Source organism: Leuresthes tenuis, unplaced genomic scaffold, assembly GCF_036924035.1.
Source record: "Leuresthes tenuis unplaced genomic scaffold, fLeuTen1.0.hap1 SCAF_21, whole genome shotgun sequence".
Classification (NCBI taxonomy): Eukaryota; Metazoa; Chordata; class Actinopteri; order Atheriniformes; family Atherinopsidae; genus Leuresthes; species Leuresthes tenuis.
Window position 1 is genome coordinate 21634938 of NW_027325375.1, and position 24506 is coordinate 21659443.

Genomic DNA, 24506 nt, shown 5'->3' on the forward strand with positions numbered 1-24506 from the left:
GTATTGATGATTTTTTTTTAATTAAAGATGGACATGTTGACTCTTCAAGGAGTAAAGATGGATGAAGAATCTCCAGTTTGTTAACAAAGGTGTGAGAAAAATCACTTATCTGTTAGATTGAAATGTTCCTGAAAGAAAGATGGGAAGAGATTTGAACATTTCTTCCTCGACAGTGTAGAATGTTGTGAAACAATCCAATGAATCTGAGAGCGTTTCCATGCATAAGGAGCAGTGGTGCAAGTATAAACTGAACACTCATGGTTTTCAATCCCTCAGACAGAACTGTATCAAGAATTGTCACACAGCAAGAGGCTGATATAACCACGTGGGCATAAACAGAAGCCTTACGTTAAGCTTACCCACCAGCTTCTCTGGACTCTGGAGGTATCTGGGATGGATACTTTAGTGGATGGTGGGTACTTTTCTGGGATAGTGGAAACATGTATAGAGCTAAGACCAATCAGTATTCTAGATCTCTGAGAAGAAATGGATGCAGTGTGCTTCAAACCAAAAATGAAAAGGGCCATCCAGACTTTTTTAACAAGACCAAAAGCAGGCTTTGTGATGGTGTGGGTTTGTTTCAGTGCTCCTAACAGAGCTCATTCACACTTATGTGATGCAGCATTAAAGCTAATCTGCCTAGATTATAAAGGCGTGACTGAATAAGAACCGGGTGCAGGTACTGGACAGCCTGCCTGCAGTCCTGACCTGTCATCACTTGTTATCCACAATGCCAGAACATCTTAAGAGTCGTGGCAAAAGTTGCAACATCACCAAGTGGTAATAACAACTTTTTTGGAATGTATTGCAGATCTGAAATACAAAAAATGCTAACATTATATGCATATATCAACAAATTAAATGAAGTTGAAGGGACAAAGACTTAATATCTTGGGCTCAAAAATAATAATTAAATATCTTCAGTGAAATAAAAGTCAAAGTAAATGTGACAATCAAAGCAATTTTTAAAAAATTTTCATAAGTCCCTTTTTTATCTATTTTTTTATGAGTTTGAAGTTGCAAAGAGATTTCTTTGGTCTCTGGACAAAACTTGCGAATAAGGTCTTTCTCTGACATTTCCTGTGCGGCAGGGATAGTGAGGAATTATATTCACATTTAGCACACGTTTTTTTTACCCATGACAACTACGAGTAGGACAAATGTGGGTTCGGTACCTTGGCCAAGGCAAAGTCAGGCACTGAACCAACGACGATTGGTGGATGAAAACTGTTTCTCCAAAGCTGTAGCCGCCCAGATTTGCTGTTAAATCTTTTGCTCACAAATAGTATAAAAGTGCTGCAAATTGTACTCAATACAACATACCTTCAACCAGGAAACACTAAACTGTGACACAGCTGTTGGTTGGCCACAGATATTCAGCTGGGTTGACGCTCCACTTTGTTGTGATTGATTATTTGGCAATGCGGTTGTTAGAAAACTGCTGCTGAGGGGTTTCCAAAATGTTACGTGGCAGGTGAAGAGGCCTGCTGTTGAAATGGTTCTTTAACAGGTTTAACACATAAAAATGGTTTCTCAAGAATTCTACACACCTAAAAAGATGGATTGTAAACATTCAGAAAATAGTCTCAGAGCTCAAAATGACAGCTTAAGCTTTTATATTATCAAAATGAATCAGAGGACAAGCATTCAAAAGCTGGGACCATGAAATTTTGGTACATCCACAAGTGTGTTAGCACTAACTTTGCATTCAAATTACTCTATGACAAAGCAAAGGGTTAGGGTTAGTTAGTCACTTTTTCTTATGATGTTGGTGAGGGGAGCTATATTTTGCAAAATTCTGGAAGTATTTGGAGTTTGCGCTATAGCTGCTACTACACCGAGGTGACGTGTCTCTGAGGGGCTTTGGTGGCATTTAAAAGAACACAATGCTCTCTTTGGCCTTGTTTTGTATATTTCATTAACTGCGTTCAGTAGCAATTATGTTATTATTACACATAAAATCCCAGTGTAGGAAAACTTGAAAGCCGTCTCTTTCAGTGGTGAATTCAGCAGCGTGTATCCCCACAACAGTAATTAATCCTTTCAAAGAGCATCCAGTTATTTCCTCAAGCAGGGTACATTTACCCAGCCCAGATATGACGAGATATGCATGAGCTCCGAGTATGTGTGACTGAAGTCAGAGAATCTGTCGATCGATTGGAGAACAGCGATTTACTGATAGATTAGGCACACCCCCAGATTAGGCATACGATCCTCGTGCAAACCCATTTCTTGGTCCTGAAAAAGTCCCACTTGGGGGAAGATATTTAACAACTCAAGCTACAGAGTTGTCATGTGGTTTTTGACTTGCAGCACTAGATTGGGTGCTATCTCCTTGGTCAATCTATGTGTCTTTCTCCCAGTTGTTGACATGGCAACAGAAGAAGGCAGCAAGACAGTGTCAGTGCTAACATTGTCAACAGGACTCTTGACATGTCTGCACATAAATGTACGGCTAGGCATCAGATTATACTCCAGAGTTCCCTGCAGCGTATACCAACACAGTATTGCCGCCAGTGTCACCACTTTTCATTGAGACCCTATCAGGCCTCGAGTTGTGGAACAACCTCCTGCAGAACAACAAGTCTTCTCTGTTGTCTTTGAGTGAGCTGCTGGACCAGCACACTGACAGGAAGGCAACCACAATAAGATCACTTCTCAGTACCGTCAGAAACGTTGCTACACACACAACTATTTAGCCGTCAAAAAGGTTGTGAATGACATTGAACACCTTTAGATGGTCAAGTCAAGGAGATTGTACAATCCCGTTGTAGGTTTTTGTAAATGGAGTTATAGGGACGTGATAAGTGTAAAGGTGAGGCAGGAAAAGCAACCATACAATGGATTGCTGTTCACTGATCTTGTCCTGATCAATCTAGTTCCACTTTCTGCCTCTTCCATCTGATTCCTGCAGCCACCACTTGGCAGTCTGTCAGAGCTCCACTCATCACGATTGACATTAAGTAAGAAGACTTGCCTTGGCTCAACTTATTTATCTGAGGTTACCTACATTGTTGCGGTTGATTGGTTACCACTGCAATGGTATCGAGTCAGGATGTACTGCAGTTTGCTAACGTCGTAATATTTGATGACAAATCAACAATTTGGATCAAATATTTGTCAGGGTTCTGGCAAAGTCTGATCCTGGATCAACACCAACCAAAAATCTGCCTCGTGATCCAACAAGACCAGTTGCAACTTCAATGCACTTCTCTATTTATACCCTTGATATAGCTTTGGGGAAAGTAGCAGGAGGAATATAGGTGTTATTTTTAAAGAAAATGAACAGCAGAACAGTTTTCTTGATTATAATTTTATGATCATTCTTTCAACTCCCGCTCGTACTTCAGATTTCACTCAGGAGTGACACTTTCTCAGATTTAAATCTCGGTCTCAAACATTCTGAAGAACTTTAACAAAGTAGCAAAGAAGAGCTCCACAAAATGTCTGCTGGTGCTAGTCATTCTGAAAAATGACAGATTTTGCGAGTCAGCTTGGAGATCCTCCACAATGTTAAAGCTCATTCAACAATGTAGTCTGGAGCCACTTTAGGACTGCTTTGTTTCTTTTTTTTCTCTGGTTTCCTCCATTTTCAGATTCCTCATCGCTTATGCCGCCTGGCTATCAATGCATGTCCTTCCTCTGTGTTCAACTAGTATCCCCCTCTTCCGCTGTCAAGAAAATAATGAAACAAAGGCTTTTTTCAACCAAATGCAGACGAACTTAAAGGAAATAGAACCCGTGCAGTTGGCTCAACTCATTAATCCGTCTATATCGCCACCGTTTAAAGAAGGCACAATGTAAGCCTCTATGTATCTCAGCAGCTTTGACTGTGACCTGTGACTTTTCTCCATGATGTAACATTAATATAATGTTCAACCAGAAGCAGAGTGGGAGGTTGGCGTCAGCCTACATCCGCCTATATCTCAGTGTTGTAAAGAGAAAGATACAATAAGTCTCATTCTTACTGTGACCCAAGCAGAGAAGCCCTCGAAACCAGTTGGTTGTCAGTGATACTCAACAACTGCAGTCTTTACAACATTGCACTTTTAAATATATGATAAAATCCCAAAATACAAACATGGTACAGTATTTCCTACTGAGAGGTATCTCTGGTTATATTCGGTTGCAGAAACCGTTACCGTTTCTACAGGGAAGACGAGTAGATCGGCTTCTACAAGAAGATTTAAAAGAAACATTTAAGTAACGTTAGCTGGCTTTTCTTCCCTTTCACGAATCGTGAAAGCAGAGTTCATGGCAGAGCTGTTTTTGTATTGGGTTGAACTACAATGCGCAGGTGCTCCTAATAAAGTGGTTTGAGAGAGTATACTGCGTAGCCACCTTTAAGATCGCCTGTTGTCTGGGTCATGCACTTAAACAAAAATGTGAGTAGTCAGACAGCAATTGCTCATTATAGAGAACTCTGACAGTGTGAGTGAGTGTTTTGTAATGATAAAAAACAGAACTGGAAGGGTAATTCGTGGGACCAGTTTATACAGGGTGACATTTGAAAGGAGAGGGTACTTAGGATATTGTTTAGTGATCCCATAATTAGAGATATACGTGGAACAATAATTAACCAAGCCCATAAATCGGAGGAAATATCCTCCCGCAGATATATCTGCGCTGATGTTTCCCGATCTATGAAAACAAGCCCAAACCAAGCAAAAGCAAAGTCATTAAGATCAGTGGACCTGGAAACTGTGGAGACGATGGCCTGAGCGGTAAAGCTGCAGCATCTGTCCCCATGAGCTGTGGAAACTCAGGCGGGTTGTAATACTGTGATTCATTTTGAGAACTTACCAGCCTCGTGGTCTGTTTATTTCTGCCCGTACTGCGTGGCAAGGACTGCTCTTGAACTTTGACAAGTTTGAACTGTTAACTCTGTGACTCATCTATCATTCTCTTCCCCTCATGGATGTAGCATGAATGTTCTCAGCTCTTCTCCCCTCTCTCTAGGTCTGCTCATAAAAAGGATGCAAAATGCAACCAAAACCACACTGGTTCGGGCATCGAACTAGCCGTCTTGTGACCTGGTTTTTTATGCATGAAAAACTGAGAGGAGACCCCAAAGCATACCCAGAGGTTTCTCTTATGGACCAGCCTTAGAATTAGTTTTATCTATAATCAATTTTGCTATGCTTGTTGTTCTGCTCCTGTTTGCTCAACCTTGTGCACTATGAGTATTCAGCAATTTCATCCTCACTGATCTATTAGATCATTTTGTGAGCCATTATATTCTATTGGGTTATCTTCCGAGTATTCTACTAATCTCTTCACCTTTCTTTTCATCTGCTAGAACAAAAGATTTTCCAAATTTCAGACAAATAACATCTATGATCTATCGCATGAAGGAGCAGTAACTCTGATATTCTGTTTCAATAGCTGTAGGAGACAACTCCTCTCCCTCTTCCTCTAGCCTTACATTCACTTACTCACTCCCAAAACTATGACTACTCCTTCAATTTGTGTGTCTCATATCAAGAAGAGGGCTGCAAAATGAAATGGTTTCCCCTTGTCTGCACAGTCCCACAGCTTGCCAAACCTCAGAGCAACCAACACATCAGTCTGCTTCAGGTCGGCCTGCGCAGAAGAAATATAGCCAGCTTAACGAATGTCAGTCCTGCTATAGTTGAAAGTCTGCAGCAATGTGAAACATTGCAGATCAATCCCAGCCAAGTCAGCCACATGTGACTACAGCTCATTCCTCTCAGACCGAGCGGAAAGAAACCACCACATCTCTGCTCAGGCAGGAGTGCTGACAACCTGCTTGGCCCACCTGAGCCTCCGTCCCTGCAATAAGAGTAAGGGGTTCGGGCCTGTTTCCAGACATTCTTCACTAAAGAACAGCGCAAGTTGTTACCATCCAAAAGGCTTTTTAATTATATATTTTCTACTGATCCTTTTATTTTTCTAAATAAGTCTAATCAAGGTTCCCACACTCGATGTGGGAATAGGTATGTACTATTTCAAAGCATGTGACTATACAAAGAATGTGTATTTCAACCAGTTTCCTTTTTCACTGTATCTGTTAGACTATTTTTTTTTCTTAGGAGGCAGGAGGGGTGAACAGTGCAAAGGAAACCTTTTCTTTTATCCGATGCAGATGGGGTAAGTCAATCAGCTGGCTTTCAAAGAGATCTCCACATTAGCATCGACCATGTTAACAGCAACATGTTTCTCATTAGAGAGTTAACCTGTTTGTGAACAAATTTGAACATTTGAAACCTGCAATACAGCCTGAAAACTAAATCTTCAGTTCGACAAAATCTCAACTTTATGCCGTTTATGTGACCAGGAGAGCAAAACTCCACTCTATGAGGGGCCAAAGGACAACAATTAGCAAAACGTAGCTGTAAAACCAGCACACTGTTGAGAGAGATTGTATAGTTTGTAAGCATTTGGTCACAGCTAAATCAAAGAAGTATCAAAGGCACAGCAGCTTTAATTCTAACCTGGTATCAACAAAATTAGCAAACACAAATGCAAGTACCTCTTTCCATCCACTACAGTTACAGTATTTAACCATGAGTTATTCTGTAGAGATAAACAGCTGGTGGCACAAATTCTCCAGCAAATTACCATTAAACCCTCGCAGAAGAAGAGGGTGCATCGAGCTGACATAATTAGGCTCTTTTCACACATGAGAGACGCAGAATTAATGGATTCATCAACCTGTCAGAGCCGTGGCATTCAGTCATTCCGTCATTCCCACACTGGTCACTTCTCTGTTAATGTTCCACATGGTTTCATTCAGACTTGCCTATGAAAGTGACAGAAAGAGTCACGGTCCGTGCATGATATTCGTCATTCATGCTAATGAGACGCTACATAAAGTGAGGTGTAAAATAAGGGTCTTCAAAGAGTCCCAGTTTACTCAAAACAACATCCTTTCACCATAAAAATTCATCATCGTGTCAAACATGCAGAGGTTGTGTAAAACGTAGAAGCAGTGGATGGACACAGGTGAAAATCTGAGTTTTAATTCAGTCAGTGTTTTACTCATAAGAGTTTGTAGTAACAGTGCGGCTGTTAGAAAACAATCAGTTTTTCTTTCAGGATTCACATCAAGCTAACAAACAAATTGATTCTATGAAGTTTTTTATTTTTAAAAGGCCGGGATTGGAGCAGTAGAAAATACAGCTGATGCTTCAGGTGCAGCTCAGACACTTTTCTTTTGTTCACTAGACTCCAGGCAGTTTTTACAACCATTCACACCTTGGATCCTGTGACCAAAGCCCCCCCCCCCCCCCCAGAGCTGATAAAGACTCAAATGACATGCACATTGGCCAGAGGGTTCAGTGACACACGTGACTGTAACGACCCTCTCTGCTTATAAGATGATACTCACCACCATCTAGTTTCGAACTGAAGAAGCCTTTCGGATGAAAGGTCAAATGTCCAGTTGCCCTTTTTCAAGCTCTTATTATTACTTACATCTTGAGAAAAAAAACCATCTTGTTGTTGCATTTAATTTTCACAAGTGATACCATAGAGCGGGAAAGTTTGAACAACGGTGTTATTTACTCTATGTCACGACTGGTCCGACTGTTCCGAACAGCAGATAACGTCCGCTATTGTGGACGTGAGCCGTGTTAAAACTGATATATATATATTACTGCATACAACTTAGTCATATTGCCATCACAATCTGTCACGGAAAAGCACCAGGGGGTAATTAACACGTGACGGGGATATGTTCAGTTGCTACCACATTGGAAAGCAATGCACGTGTGAAAGAGGCGTAATAAAACACAGTGGACATATTTAACTTCTGTTAGTCTCATGGATCAATAACAGAGGCTTGCCATTCTTAATTGCTCCACACAAATCTAATGTCTTTGCCCATATATGTTTCTCCAATACAAGGGGAGCTCGATTTAAAATAAACTGCTTAATGCCGGTAAAAAAAAAAAAAATGTAGCAGAATGAATAACTGTTCCAGTGAGTATCTTCTGCATTGCTGGACATTTTTTTATTTCAATCTTCACAAATCTAACACATTATAGATCAAGAGGTTAGTCCAGTTAAAGCAGAAATACATTCGTGGCTTCATGAATCTATTAAACTATGGGCAAAAAATTATTTAACACGGAGTAACTACTAAGTCAAGTGCCCAAAATCTAAAGAATCAATCAACTTTTTGAGTTTTACCATCGTACCATGTTACTGTTTTGAGGATCACAGAGGGATTGTAGCATTGACTTCATGAAAAGGGGCAAAAAGCCTGGGAAACCCAGGATAAATCATGGCCATCATCTCTACATATCATCCAAAATGTCTGTAGCTGCTGACTCCCCCTCACATGGAGGAAACGCATGTTAATTTGTTAAGACATGAATAAATGCATTTAAAAAAGGTCTCTGGATCAAAATCCATACCAGAAGGTGAGATATTTCTGAAATCTAATGATCAGAGGAAAGGAAAGCTAAAGCAAGCAGCAGGGGAAATCCCCCTCATCTCCACAGCAACTTTCACCTTGAGCTCAGCACATAAATAATCAGAGACTGAAAAAAGCTGCTGCCTCTAAAGGAAATGTCATCGCTTTAAAGCTGTCGAAATTAGTGTGTCGCCAAGTCAATTTATCACAGTCTACCCTAGTAAGCTCACTGCCAATCAGACAACACTGTCAAGAAAGTGCTGGTTTTAATAAGGCCAGAAGGAAAAAAAACAAAACACCCTTCTACAAACTGGAATGCACCGACTCAGACTGATCCACTGGTAGAAGCGTATTATCCCTGCTGAGCAAAGGCCAAAACTAACATCACGGATATAAGACTGCAGATGCCAAATCAGCTTGAGCACATAGTCGCATGCAATATTAAAACCATAATCAACTGCAGCGATTTTAAGTGAGGAACAGAGAAATTGGAAAATAATCCGTTTCAAATATGATTTCTTTTCCTCTTGTGTTCTTTATCCAAAGCATACATTCAAACACCTGAAGTTGCTCTGCTTCCACAATGTTTAAGTGGGTGTATGAGCACTTTGGGTTCCCACATCATCACGTGACAATGTCACAAAATGTTCTCCCACATGAAAGACAATGAATAAGAGGAGCAATGCGCTCTAAGGGAGAATTAAAGTGAAGTACTTTTATCTGCAGTCGTTAGGCTCAAGCTGTTATCACAGCATTATGGAACGGATCTCTACTCAAGTCTCAAAGAAACAAAAGCCTGAAGTCTCGTGGGAGGGGAGTAGTTGCAGGAAGACAACAGGTCCACAGGTGAGTTAGAACTGCTCTTAAAAGAGTGAAGTCCCGCTGATGAGTTGGCTGACAAAATGTAGCTTTTTAAAAAGCAAACAGTAGTTCAGGTTTGTGCTTTTTTCCATGCTCTGCAAAGCTTTCAGATTTCCTCTGGGGCACGCACAGAAATTGTGGCCATTTTTTTTGTGCATGTACTCTGCAGCCTGCAGGCAAACATGTTTGCAGTGAATATTTTCTTTTTTTAGTTTCTTAAAGAAATGCACCAGGTAACTTCTGTGGATCATTTTAATGGAACAAATGTCATCAAACTGAGCCTCTTCAAGCAACTGGATCACAGGTCCTTTCACTTTCACACAATATAAAAAATATGCACATATATATTATACTTGTATATATAACATCTATTGCTGTTTTGGACCCAGATGACACTGATGATGATATTGTTCCATCAGTTTGCTTCTCTCCTGCTCTGTACTCCGTCCTATAACATGTATTAACACAGCCAATATCCCCATGAAGCTGCTCTTATTTAACTTGTTTTTCAGTTTCTCTTGAAGGCAAAAGGCAGCTCATTAAAACAACATAGTAAGGTGCATTTTTCATGGCATTTCCAAGCTGCTCTGCTCTGACAAAATCATAACTGTGGCATCATCTGGCAAAATCACCATGCCTATTAGTTAAGGAAAACAGTTTGGGTGTTATTTTGGCTTTGATTATATGCATAATGATCAATTAGAGAGAAAGTTACAGGTGATATTATTGCTGTTTTCTCCCACAAAGTGTCCGAACACACCAAAGGACAACACTGCACATTCGTAGCTTCTGCTGCTTGTTTATAAGCAGAAAGATCTGCTCATGTGTGGCAGTACAACCTAAAGTATGTAGATCTGTCACTGGTCAATTTTTTGGGTAGAAAATTTGCTGAGAATAACTGAAAAGGAGCTAAATCTAGTGACAGTCTCCAAGTTGTCAGCCATGTCGGACCTGTTAGCATTAGAGGTGGGCAATAATCTAAAACATTTTCAATGATCATTAAATCATAAGAAGTCAAACAGTTTATGCAACTATCATCTTGATATGTGACTATCTTATTTTAACTGGCACCTGGTAATAGCATATCTTTACTTGAAATGCACATCACCGGTTTGTATAAAGAGTTTACTTGGCCAGTAAAAGAAAAATTGGATTTTTAACTTAATCTGCCAGTCTGTCGTCATAGCAGGTCAAGCTGAAAACCAGCTGATTCAAGTCATCAGCCGATCGATCAGTGATCCGTTACTCACTAATGGTCATCCTTATGTATCTGCTGCTATTACATATATTCTTGTATTCTCTATCATTTCTAGGGATGCAAAAACCATCAAATCAAAAATAATGCTATGAGGCTGTAATCATTCAAAATGAACAGCCATGACTTCTCACTTTCGAAACATCGTGACCATAAAATGACACGGGCACTGAAAGGACGACCCAGCTGAAACCAGAAGTAGTGAAACAGAAATAGAATAGAAAATAATCTGTTTCTGGAAGCATCATCGTGATAATATAGTTTATATATAATGATGATAATGATTTAAGCAAATATATGTGCTTTTTGATTTGGCACAGATGACTGCCTCACATATTATCACATTTTAGCCAATCTATATTGTTATGTTTAAACTATAGATAATACTTTATCTATACTTTTGATAACTCCAGTGCTTTCCTCTCTCACCCTGCTGCAGTGATGCATATTTGAACTCCAGGGTGTACCATTGTATCACGATGTGCACGGGTAATAAAATAAAATCACATTTGACCTCAAACACCCTGTCTCTGTGAGACCAGACATTCAAACACACACAACATTTCACACAATTAAATCTGGCTTTTCAACTGGCTGGTAGTTTCCTTTCAGACAGAACACAGTTTGGAGAGTTATGACGAATAAAGCAAAACTTTATGTTAAAAACTTTTTGATTTTCTTCAACAAGCTTTCTGATGTTCCTTAAAGCTCATGTGAATTTCTGCTTGGATGGAAACTTGGGGAATTTAGGAAAGAATCAGACACCAGACTGTTCTCCTTGCTGGATGGCTCATTTCTTTTGCCTGTGTGGATGGGCATGTAGTTAGTTTGCTAACCGACTTCCACAGTAAAGCACAAACTGTCCCTGTCAGCCACCAGAAGTAGTGGGTTTTAGCGCACATTGGTGCAAATATAAGTATGACTGTATTTGGCATCTTACCGGCATATTCTGGGTCCACATGAGGAGGGTAAAAGCGAAAGTTGATGAAGAAAGGGATTGGCATTCCATACTTGAACCACTCCACCACATAGGGCTGTCCATTCAGGGGGTGAGACACGTCGCATCCCAGGATGACGCTCTCTCCTGCACGCGCCGTCACAAACTGGGGCTCCTCTCGCACTCCGTGGGCACCTGAAGAAGCAGTAAGCACAGGTCAAAAATACAGCAGTTTCATTGTAATGCTTAGTTTTCTACATCATACACAGATTTATATTCAAATCTTGGCACATTTGGCTCATATTAGTGTAAAATATAAAGTTACAAAGTAACAAAAAGTTGCAATGGAAAACTACCCAAACTCTGATTTATATGCATTCAGTACAAGCTTTAGGCCTTCAAGGGAATCATTATAGCTGAAACCAACCAATTCTTCTAGAGATTTACTTGAACTCACAACATCTCAGGATTTTGTGTACCCATGGCTGCCTGAAATAAGATGATGTCATTAAAGGGTGAGCGTAAACTCTGTCTGTTAGTCAGCTTTATTGGAGAATATGACAACCATTATATTACACTCAATTAGCAGATGCTTCTATGCCAAGTGATTTTAAAAGGGAAATAAACCACTGATGGGCAACATGGGGTTCAGTATCTTCACCCAAGGACACAGCAATGTTCTGATCACTCTACTTTCCAAACTACAAATAACCACGCTTTCACTCAGTTCATGTAGAGGAGGAAAGTCTGGACTGCAGTGTCGTTCAATGAATTATTCTGGGTGAAAAGCTCACTATCCGGACACATGCTAAATCAGATCCCTATTCACCACCGTGCATGGATAGCATGGTGTACGCTGCTGTATCTGGGACTGAAAACTTCCAATCACTGACACAATGCTCCGATCTTCAGAGTGCAGACGCTTCTGATTACAGCAATGGATCGCTCAGCAGTTAAGTGATAAGGCTCCTAAATTCAAATTTTCAATCCCAGGTACAGCTGAACATAGACCTGCCTTTATCCAGAGCGTGTCACCATGGGTGAACAGGGATTCCACGAGTCTGTAAACGGATTCAACAACAAAAAAGAATGGAAAATCATATCAACAGTTTGCACATCCGTGTCAAATCAAACAACTGTTAGAAGCACTGACTGGAGGGAGCGGGAAAAGCTTTTAGCTCACCTCCAGCCTTCAATTGAGGTGGTGTTGATGCTTCAGACCCCAAACCCTTTTATTTATAAGCTTCTCGAATTCTTGAAGTGAGCCCATTCCACTACTTTAACAGGAATGCAACCGTGCAGATTGGATGGTCTAGATTAGAAAGTCATAAAGCAACAAATGAAGCTAATTCCATCCATGAAGTGATCGAGTGTGAAAACACAAACGTGCTAAGTTCCATCAATCAGCCGGTGAAAAATCCAATACAGAACCAAGGACAGAAGGTGGAGAAACGCAAGATTAACAGCACTTGCAGACGCATGTCGGTGATTTATCTCAACTGAATCTTATTTGGCTCAATCACCAGAGAGAAAACAGGCAGACAAAAACATTAAAGAAAAATCGTGACATTTATGCCCCTGATATTCAATAAAACCTTGACCTCTAACCTTTCCCTGAAATAATCCAGTCTTCTCTCACTAATGGAGCAATTCCAGTCACACTGGGTGTCTGTGGGCAACAGCTGAATGCTCACATTGATTCTAGGCTAATTACAATATGCCTCAGCTTTATGAGCGGAAGCATGAGTGGTAGCATTTCACCAGTCGATACATCTGATTAGATGTACTTACTACTGGTTCCTCTCTGAGCTGTAAGGAAGCCAAGCAGGTTCTTCTGCACACAAGTAACCGTCTGCCTTCCTTTTGCTCTCAGACTAAAGCTAAATACTTAAACACACCCACAGCTATAAATGTGTTTAATTCACACTGAGATCTGACTGTTGGTGAAAAGTCTGTTTTATCACATCACTGAATATAGGATCGATCTGTCAATCACTGGGAACACAGTGACCAGAGAGTTTACAGTGGAGATGGCTTTGCAAGGTTTGTGTTACAGAGAAGGATAAGAATCATGTAGCCCTACTTTACTGGCCCAGTCTTACCAGTCAGAGTTACAGCGGTACCACAGTGGAAAAAGCCGAAAAGGTCCACTGCTGGTGATCTGTACATTGGTGTCACCTCACAGCAAGAAGGTTCAAATCTCAGCTGAGACATGTGTGTGGAGTTTCCACATTGTCCCTGAGCCTATGTGGGTGTTCTCTTTACAAAAACATGGTTATTACATTTTAAATGTTAAACTGTTAGTATGTGTGGGGTTGTTTGTCTCGTTTGATGGAGTGGCAACTATTCCAGGGTGTATCTCTCCTCTTTCCCAGTGACAGCTGGGATAGGAAGTGCGTGTAGGGAGATGTAAATCTACTGCAAAGTGACCTCAAAGTGAATTGTAGTATAATAACCACAATACGTTCATGGTTTCTGCAATGTTGGAAGACATGTTTCCATGTGTATCAATAAAGAAACTGCACCGAATCTGAGGAGCAGTGCTGTCTTGAGCACAAACTTAGGAAAAAAATCCTCCTCTCCATTATTGTTTCAGCTTCACATCTCACAAAGTTTCACTACAGCAGCTTTGATTCACCTAAAAACTAAAAAAAAAAAAAACAACTCCATGGCCTTAATATTAAATGCGATACGACTCTGCAACCTCTTCCCCATTCAGTGAGCGGGGATCCGTATCTCCACCCGCCAGTTCTGCAGCTCTGCAAAGTGCCCTCCAACTGTGCATGACTAACTGCTACATTTCTATTGTAAATACCAAACAGCAGTAAAATACTGTTTAGGGATTCTAACTTTCAGTCACTCACTGAGTGTGACTCGTCAGCTTCTCACAGCAGCACCCATCTGTACTCACATGTTCTTCAACAAGACACTTGCAAATCTGCCTCAATCCCACTGATCAAGGCAGAAGCACCTTCGAAGAGGTAGAACTAAATTATTGTCAACAACATGAAAACTTCAAAATAGAGTGTAATTAAAGGACCGTGATCATGACAACACGACATCTGTTTAGAGCTGCAGTGGAGCTTCCCGACTACCAATCAACCAGAAGTCTTAATCTATGTGATACAGGCAATAACTGTTCTGAAATATATTACCTAGTACACATTAGTTTTTGTTGCTGTTGTTATGGTAACCTAAAGAGAGCTGATTTAGCATCGTAGCACCTGACACAGGGGAAGCAGCAGCAAGTCAGCAGTATTTTTTTTTTAAACCAACTTCTAATTCTTTTTCAAGCTCATTTGACCATATAAAGCACTGTCTCTTCATAGGTCATTGAACAATACATGACCAAAGGACTTCCTCTCAACCGGCCCCTGGTTCTTATCTAGATCCTGGTCCTTGTGATTAAATGGGGGGTAAGGGAAAGGACTTGCCAAAGGTCTGCTGTCAAAATGCTGCATGTGTAAAACACAATAAACAAATATATATATCTTTTTTTATCTTTTTGATTTCATATCATGCTTCATCTGCTTAATACTAAAAGTTCAACAAGTTTCCCCTGAATGTGCCTCATTGCTAACACAAAGATCTGCTTTGGTCCCATCTATCCACAACATTTTTTTTTCTTTTTTGGGACAGCAGTGACTGTCTCCTCGCGTCCCTGACTTAAACATCACTGCAGTTTAGTTCTCTTGATGGTGGACTCATGAACATTAACTTTAGCTGATGTGTAAGAAGCTTTTAGTTGCTTCGAGGTTACCCTGAATTCCTCTGTTCTTGGAGTGAGTCTGGTGAACATCAGCCTTGTTTTTTCTGAAGTCCGCAAAGGTCTCTGTCTGCTTTGTCATAACACAGTTATACAAATACAAATAGGCAGGATGAGGCTTTGATAGATCCCGGTTATTTAACCCTTCAAGACCCAAAGCAATTTCAGAGCAGCAGCTGTTGGTGCTTTGGGGGCAACTAAAACATGGTGTTCATTCACACCTTGAGGATCAAAATCAGCTGACTCCAAGTTCACAGATATGTAGCATTAGACCGCTTTCCTTATTAAGCGTTTAGACGATAAACACGGGAATCATGGGGGGGAAAAAGGGAAGAGGCCATTTTAAGCGTTATCTTTCAAAGAAGAAGCAGTGACTGGAACAGTAAGAGAAATGTCTGTGCAAAAAGCTGGCTCAATGAATGGGATCCTGCTTAGCCTCAGTCCCAACACTTCATGAATCTTTGCTGTCCAGGTTCTTGTGGAGCCAACTGAACAAACTACATTTCTCTAATAACTGAATATCTTTTAAAGCCCTGGCCATAAACTCTCAGCCATGTTAATCTAAATAATGTGTTCTCACTTGACAGAGAATTCAAATGGATCTTGCAGCTTCAAGAGAGAAGCGTGAAAAGCCTTCAGTGTTACCTTGAACTGAGGCATTTAACAAGAAAAGGGGAAAAAACAGTTAATCATCAAATATTAAGTCAACTAGGCTTCCATAAAGAGTTTAAACATCACTAACAATGCAATATATGGCTCATATGGTACAATATATGTACCATATGAGCATCTATACATCACATGACCATGTTAGTCAGATAGAAGCCTGTGAATCTGTGTTTTTCCATGCTTGCTGTAAGAACCAGATAAATACTCAGCAAGTGTAATTTTCCCAGTGGTCCGCTCTTCAACACCCCGCCACCGCTGCCACCTTCCCTTCGCTCACACACACACACACACACACACTACTTCCAGCAGCGCTACATGTTGATTGGCTACTGGTGACATCATCCCAGATTGCACAAAAACAGGCCCCTTGGAAGGTATGACTTCACTGTTTGTAACTGATGAGACGAAGAGGGAGTGGAAAAGCCCCCGCCTCCCCTCCCACAGCACACATAAAGGTTTAGCTCATTTACAATCAACGACTCAGGGGAGCACACGGTAAAACCACTGAGGTGCACTCACTCACTCACTCACACACAACACCAACAGCTGGGAGGGCATATTTGCTTGTGACTAATGTCAGGAGGACTGGAACACTTGTGCAGAGTAAAACATGGCTCCCTGACTCCATCATCAGATTATAGAATATAGTGCATTATTAGTTATATCACCAGAGACATCGCAGAGGAGTCAAATGCAAATGCTTCACACTTTATTTTTAAAAGGTATTTGATGGTGACTGTTTACTCAAATCAATCAAAAGGTACCCTGCAGCCATTTTACACATCCTTTCTCAGCATCTTTTCTTCTAAATCACACCCAGCTTGAATCTGGCAATAGTGGTGAGGATACTGCACACGGCCTATGTCTGCAGTGATTGGATCAAAGATGATAAATTATCAAAGCATATCAAGAAGCATCCTCTTTGGACTTATATAAGCTTTTACTTTTAAGTCCCCCTCTGCTAAAAGTCACATTTTAACCTTAATGACATGTAAGATGTTTTTTTTTAATCATGGGCAAAATCAGCCATCCATGTTAGGAGCTTTAAATCTGCAGAGCACCACTGAAAGTCTCAGAAAGACACAGTCGGACAGCCTTTATGTTCCACACAGAAGATAGGAGGAACCAATCCTGACAACTTGCTCGATAGAGCTTTTTACATGCACTTTGAGGAACTGATGAAATGAGAAGGTAGCACAAGGTAGAGGGGGAGCAAGGTTAAGCTCGACTACCAAATCTCAAACTGACGCAATGTGTCAGTTTGGTTGGAGGCCATGTTGTTTTCTCGCTTAATCTCAGGTTTCCTTTGTCTGTATAGACCCTGAATTCTAACGTCAGGATAGCGTTTCTACATTAAAACTGTAAGGTCAGCCTCGAAAGTCATATCGCAGTCCATTTCTAATAAGTATAAGTATAAAAAAAAATCTCCATTTTGTAAATATTTAAATTTCCTCTCATCATATTTCTTCAAAGAGATTCTCTGCTGTATGACAGAGAATATTGACCGTGTGACACTTTGTGACTTCACAGACATTCTCATAGTCACATTAATCACACTCCAGAAAACTATTTGAGGTGAGATTTTTTTTGTTGGCCCTTAAAGAGCCGAATATACACAGGTCCTCACCGTTCCTGTCTCAGCTGGTTCTCCTGTCCCTGGAGCTGTCTAGAAGTGGCAACCAGCCCACTCTGCTGTGTGCCAACATAAATGAAAGATGAGTTTTTTTACACAACACGACAATAAATATTCATGACCATAGCAAGGCCAGTGTATTACCGTACAAGCTATTATTCTTGCACCTACACTTAGTCTTCCTTCATCTTATCTGAAAGTTTGACTCATATCATGGCAGTAACAAAACGAGAGCCAGTTGTAAATGTCACACACAAGCACAGGTTACAAATGCAATGGCTAATTTTAGCTTTATTTTGGCATCTGATGTTTATGTGTCAACAGGGGACAAAACCATTAATTGATCACTCTTGTCAGAGCATCTTACTCAAGGATAAGTTCCCGCAACACTATCGAGCAAATCTTGCGAATATTGTGGTGTTTTAAAACAGGTACGTGTGCCTAGGTAGACAATACATATAAGTAGTAGGTCTCTACCGAAAGTCTCCAGGCAATGATGTTGACATTTTAAAGTTCTCCTCAATGCAGAAAAATGTTACGTCTTTCTCTGCCAGAGATACGTTTAACCTCAATGTGTGTAATCCAAAAAAGCAGCGTGTCTCTCCCACACGAGAGACTCTACCTCTCTAAGGTGCCACTTTTGTTACCCAATCATGTTACTGACCTGTTGCCAATGAAACTAATTAGTTTCAACATGTTCTTCCAGCCGTTTCTTTTTAGTGCCAATTGTACACTTCCTTTACTCCACAGAATGTTGCAAAAATATCTATCCTTCAAGACTGTGACGAGAGAACTGGACCTACACCGAACCAGTGCTGCTGCCTAAACCCAACAAGATAATGAATGAGGATGACAGTGGTCTGTTTACACCTCACCAGCCCTAAAATGAGTGCCTATTTGCTGAGTGATGAGGTTCAAAGAAGTGAAATATGGCAATATGTGAATAGTACAGACATGTAAAATTGCAATGCTATGTTATGTTTATGTAATAAACACAGCTCGAGATGATCAACCAAAATGCTTTTCACTTAAAATTAAACATGTATATTTTAATCAGTGGCAATTATTCCATAGAAATATGCAAGACTATGACAAAAGTCTGCCAAAACCCGCTAAATATGGCAGCTGCAGATACTCATTACACAAGCTGGTATTCAGCATGTACTTGTTTGTGAACTACAATAACAGTGCAGTACTCACACTGTTATTATATCATATCCCCTTCCCTAAATCGAGGTGGGAATAAAAATACTGGATGACAAAAACATTTAATTAAATAAATAAAAGAGGGAATTTAAAAAAACAGTATTAAATATGTCTTCCTAAACCAAAGGCATCGGGAGAGGCCTTGAAGAGCTTCTATTCCCCTGCCTGAGATCGAAGTTTAGATCAATAAAGAGAAATGTGCAAGTATGTGCATTACAGTATATTGACAGTACAGAAGAAGAAGCACATTCTGAAGGAACAGTTTATGAGAAATAATACTAAAAGCTGGTATGTGTGAAGTTCACATTCATTTTAAATGAGGAGAAGAGCAGAGAAGAGCAGAGGACAGCAACTTGAACATAGCGAAATAGCATTGCTGATTTGTTGTTTGGCTTGTGCTTTAACCCTCAGATACATTAGGGTGGCTAACACTAATGCTACACCAAAGGGTGGGAGACTTGACCTAATTCTGGGTCTCCTACTCTCATGCAAGCATCGCTCATCATTTGGAATTCAAAGGAGATCTTTCCAGGCTGCAGAGGCATCTGATCCCTCCTGCTTCACCCATGAAGCAAAGCAGAGAGAGACTTAATACTGCAGCATGGCAGAATATGTTATTAACCCGAAGAACAGGGGGAAAAAAGTTGACTCTGATAACCATTTAATCCTAGATTGATTGTGCTGTTAGTCACTGGTCAGAAGTGACATCTTTCAAATACAGACTTCAGGTCAGCAGGTTTTATCACGATGCAGCAGTTGACAAAATGTCAATTAATCCCATCCTTCTTCATGACCTACTTTTCCAAATGCTATGCTCTATCATCTGTGACCTGACATATTCCTAAATGAAATTCTGATTTAAGTGTTCTTTATCAATCACAGTATGACATGTTTTTAAATAAACATAAATTCCTCAAACCATGAGAGTCCATGGTGTGTTTCATATAAACGCAAACATGGAATGTCCATAATCCCAGTCGGAAAAAGCAACTGGAACACCCCCCTAGTCTGAGAAACCTAAGATGTTTTACAGCAGAGGAGCCATTACGGTTAAGTGATGAGCATTCGCTTAATTGACGAGTGTTAAAAGAGACATATGAGCAGGATTACATGACAGCCAATGTGGAGAAAGGTTTGCTTCACTGTTGTGGAAAATTGTAAACTGATATGTTACTCAAGCTTTGTGTTGAAATACACAAAGTTCTTTTCAAAGTCAAAGATGCCTGCTTGGTAGGATGAGACCTTCCAAGTCACGTTCTTCGTAGGCTAGGAAAGAGTCCCTCCGTGAACTTAGAAAATTTGGAAATGGAACAGTCCCAAGAAGTGAGTGTAGGTCACAATAGAGTTCATCTTCTCTGCTGTTTCTCACTGACTTTTCCAGCAATGTCATGATTGTTAATAACATCAAACTTTGTGTCTTACCTAATAATCTTGGCAACCTTCTATCCACCTGTCTTGCTCAAACCGTTGGTCAAATATATGCAGTTTTTTTGCAGTTTGTTAGTATCTCACCAATCTGGCTGCTCACCCCACCGCTGACTCAGAGCCACTGCACCACAGCCAGCATCCTCCCCTCCACACTGGATCCCCACCTGGACCCAGTAAGAACAGACCAATACTATTACCTGGATAAAACTCTCTCTCGGACTATCACTAACCATCTCTCTCTCTCCTCTCAGAGCTTCCCGTTCACCTGGATTCCCCCTCTGGGTCTCCACACCTCCTACCTGTATATAAACTTTGTCCTTCCCCATGTCGGCATCTGTTCTTGGGTCCTTTTCGTGAGTCAGGTCGGCACCTAGCTGTGACAATATTAGGCTTTACATAAAGCCTTGATGTTTTAGATTTTGTTGAAATGTGTCTGTTGAAGACAAAGTATTTCTGAGACTGTTACTTCCTACTGACCGGCTGGAATTAAGGTCAGATGGCTGATGGTGAATCAGCAAGTTCTCAAGCTCAGGAGATGTCACAATAAGGCAGTGATAATACAGTGATGAAAGTAGTTGATTCTGTACACAATTCGATTTTATGAACAAGCCTGGGTCCCATGAGATGTTTAAATTAGTCAAACTCTGTTTTCTACTCTAAAATAGTCATTTAAACTTTAGAGATGGTAAAAAACACTTTCTCGCTACTAGAAAGATGGAGATTGTGTGCGGTATTGCACAGCCTGGCAGGTGCTTTCACAGCTGGCATTTTAAAACTGAATCAAACACTGGCACACCTAGAGCCTAGGCACAATTTACTTGGGAAGATATTAATCAAAGTCTGCATAGAGAGGCAGTGATAAAGCGCCGCCAAGCCAAGCCTGGAGCGTTGTGTGAGGGAAGACTAATCGGAATTTGCCTAACCCTGCAGTAATACATTCATGTGCACGACCATTTAGATCCATTCAGGTGGCAGCATGCATTACAAGTTTAACTTGATTTCCCTCTAAACAGGGAACAGGTCAGGATAACATTCAGTTACATCTTGTATTCCTTGCACAGCTTATATGTGATGACAGCGTATGATATCTTATAACACTTGTGTAAATATACACTGACATTCACACTTGCAGGATCTAGCAGATGCTCCTAGTCAGAGCCCCTTAAACCCCGACTCAGGTTACAGTGTCTTTTTTTAAATGAAGGCAGACATATGGTGATAAAAATTATTTGCTAAATTGTAAGAAATATTGCAAAGGTTCAGTGTAGCGAGCCTGACTTTGCATTTTCTTCCCCACAGCTCTTACTGAGCAGCTTATTTCCCAAAAAACATAAACACAGTTACACTCACATGCTCTCTGCACATGTGCACAATCAATTACACAGAATCTCATCAGAGCAGTCTAACATATAAACCCGGTCACATGCATGCACTGACAAACTTCACCAGTAATGTGCACATTTACGATTGCAAATGAATTAACAAATGAATCTCCATCAAGATGTTTTGTGCCAGATACAATGAATAATTCAAGAATGAGTATCGACCGATATCGAGTCTCGATCCAATACTTGCACTACACACCATAAATACATTCAAGTTATTCAAATCAATGTGTATGTGTATGTGCCATGTAATCATTTTGCATAACTACACAGTTCAGCGTGTATTTTTTAAATTTCCACGACTAAACGCTTTCCCGAGAGTCCCACACTGGGTCTCAGAAGACCTGATCCCAACACCAATGCAGCCCTCAGGTGTGAATCATCAAATAAATGTGCTGCTATTTATAGCAACAAAATGCAGCAGCAAAATAGAAAGGCGCAAAACTGTCTGCATTACCGAATTAAGTCTAGTGGCATCCTGGAAGCGTTCTAGCATGAAGCAACAATTACAAAGCAGTTTAACTTTTATCAGCTTGTTAAATCACATGCAAGTAACAGCAAACAGAAGAGTAAAAGGACCTTCAATATTATACTTACTTTCATGGAGGCACATCAGCACGGGAAAGAAATGATAGTGAAGTTAGTGAAGTGTGAACATAGGCAGCATAGCACCTATAAGCTGCTTAGTTTTTCTGACAGATTCACCCAGCTTTGTGTTTGTTCAGTAAAACCGTGATTCAATCTTTCCCTCAGAAAGATTTGATCTGGGTCCTGCAGCATCCCAAACCCAAAGCAGACCTCTATGTGAGGCCACGTGAAAAAATGTGCGCCTGGGTAGTAAATGATCACTGCACAAGCTGAGCTTTGACACAAAATTTAGTGTTGCAGCACTTCTCTGCGGCGTTGCGTGTAGGTGTGGATGTGTGCGTTTATGCTACTGTTTTGTGACAGGCTCGCTTCCTCTTCCCGAGCAACACCACAGCTCTGCAGCGCAGAGGAGAGGCCCGGTTTGAATTCTGAATTCACAAACTAAAAAGGCTAGGCGCATAACATTTCTCTTCTTTTTTTTTTTTTTTTAATTACCGTTATTACTTTTGAATGAAAAACAGAGAGTAGCACTGTCTCAGGCAAAGCTTCTGAGAAAACAACACAAAGTTGGAAGTTGAACTGGAGTTAAATCAAGTAACTTCAATCTCAAGACCCCACAAATCCTCGTGTTACCATAAGTTCAATAAAAGGTTTCCATATGAAACAAGCAATGTGCAGATATGGAGCCTTCATCCGACATTAAAGTTGTGTTTTTTATTTTTTTTCAACGCAGCCAACCTGAATATTGAGACAGAGGTTCAAAGCAAAGCAACTAGCACGTGCTTAGTTAGCATACGGATTTGGACAGTATCATCGAAGCTATTTCTAAACCCCTGTAGCTTTTTTTTCGAGTCACTGTGGAAAATAAAAGTTGTGTGTATTTTATCACAGGAATAAAACTGAATCTGCGGGACACAGTACCATCAAAGGATAACAACAGATGCCAACAGAGCGGCATGTTGCAGTGCAACGGGTGATGAACAATGCTGCGTTCAATCTCGTTACAGAACAATAACCGTCTGGTATCATACAACTACACAGCAACAAAAACAATTAGTAGCCTGAGTATAATTAATTGTTAACTTTTCGACTGCATGTTTTATAGAATGCGACTCATTTTGTACAACAAGAAAAACTCATTTTCTTCTAGCCTAAGCTGTTCCTAATAAGCAAGAACAGCTTCTGTGGGTTAAAAGAGTGCTATAACGCGCCTAAGGTCTAATGGGGGATCTTTTACTTTGATACTTTTCATGTAGTGTTATTAAAAATGGAACATTATTAAATAATGTTACATTATAAATCAAAGGCTTAAAAACATCGAAATCATGGAGGATCATAAAAACTGAAGTAAATAAACTGCATGTGACTTAGACAACTGGAGCGGTGAAAATAGAGAAAAACACAAGTGATAATTCATCAATTATTATTAGTTAACAGTTTGGTTCATACAAAGCTGACCTGATTAATCAGTTACCCAGTGTTAAAATCCTTATTTATCATTTGCATCGTAATTTTCACGTAATGAATTAACATTTAAAGACAGATAATCATTACTGAAGCTAATTTCTTAACCACTCTATACCTTCATCATAATATTAAGTTGTGAGAGATAACACACACACACAGCGCATATATTATCTTTACATTAATCTGTGAGAACTCTGAGTTTGAACTGCTTTAAATAGACGGTCCCATTGAACGATAACGCTCCAGTAAAGCAAGTGACAAAACCCTGATGTCCAGTGCTGGTTACGCCCAAAATCCAAGATAATGTCTGTAAACATTTCAAATGCACTCTTATCCACTCACCGTTCCCAAAGTTCAGGTTCATTTGCATGCATGTGTAGTTGGGATTGGTTATCGTGTGTTCAGTTCATCACGCAACAATTAGAATTAGTTTTTAATTGTTCATCTTAAAGCTGTTTGATTATTATTTATTTCTTCTTATGTACAACTGACAGCATGCTAACAAATGCTTTCAGGCCTAGTGCCGGTCCGTGGCCAGGTGTTTGGGAATCCCTGGTTACCATGATGACTTAATTTCCATTCGTTTTCACAGCTCTGTTTTACTAACGTCTATTGTCCTGAGTTCATTTTTACCATTTCACTTTCGCTAGTCATTGTGAGCATGTAAGATCAGTCGACAAAGATTAGTTTTTTTAGTGCTACAGATACAATAAATGCTCACGCAGGACTTAAAAAGAGGTTAGAGGGGAAAAAAGGTGAGAGGTTCAAACAGTATTGCTGTGAAAGATACTAAATATCATCCTCCTATGAGATTACAAAACAATATTCCTGGCAGATGCAGGAAACAAATTCTGTTTTGTCTGCAAAATGTTGTTGTCCAGTCTACACAGTAAGCAAATTTTACCTGGTGGTGGACGAGATACAATACCAA

General features: G+C 40.2%; 1 protein-coding gene across 1 annotated transcript in view; it reads right to left on the reverse strand.

Annotated features, from left to right (window-relative positions):
- igsf9bb (immunoglobulin superfamily, member 9Bb) overlaps positions 1 to 24506 on the reverse strand; it is a 105109-nt gene that overhangs the window by 67248 nt on the left and 13355 nt on the right. Inside the window, exon 2 of the mRNA XM_072375286.1 lies at positions 11437 to 11628. Coding sequence (XP_072231387.1) covers positions 11437 to 11628 — 192 coding nt within the window. The remainder of the gene's footprint in view (positions 1 to 11436; positions 11629 to 24506) is intronic.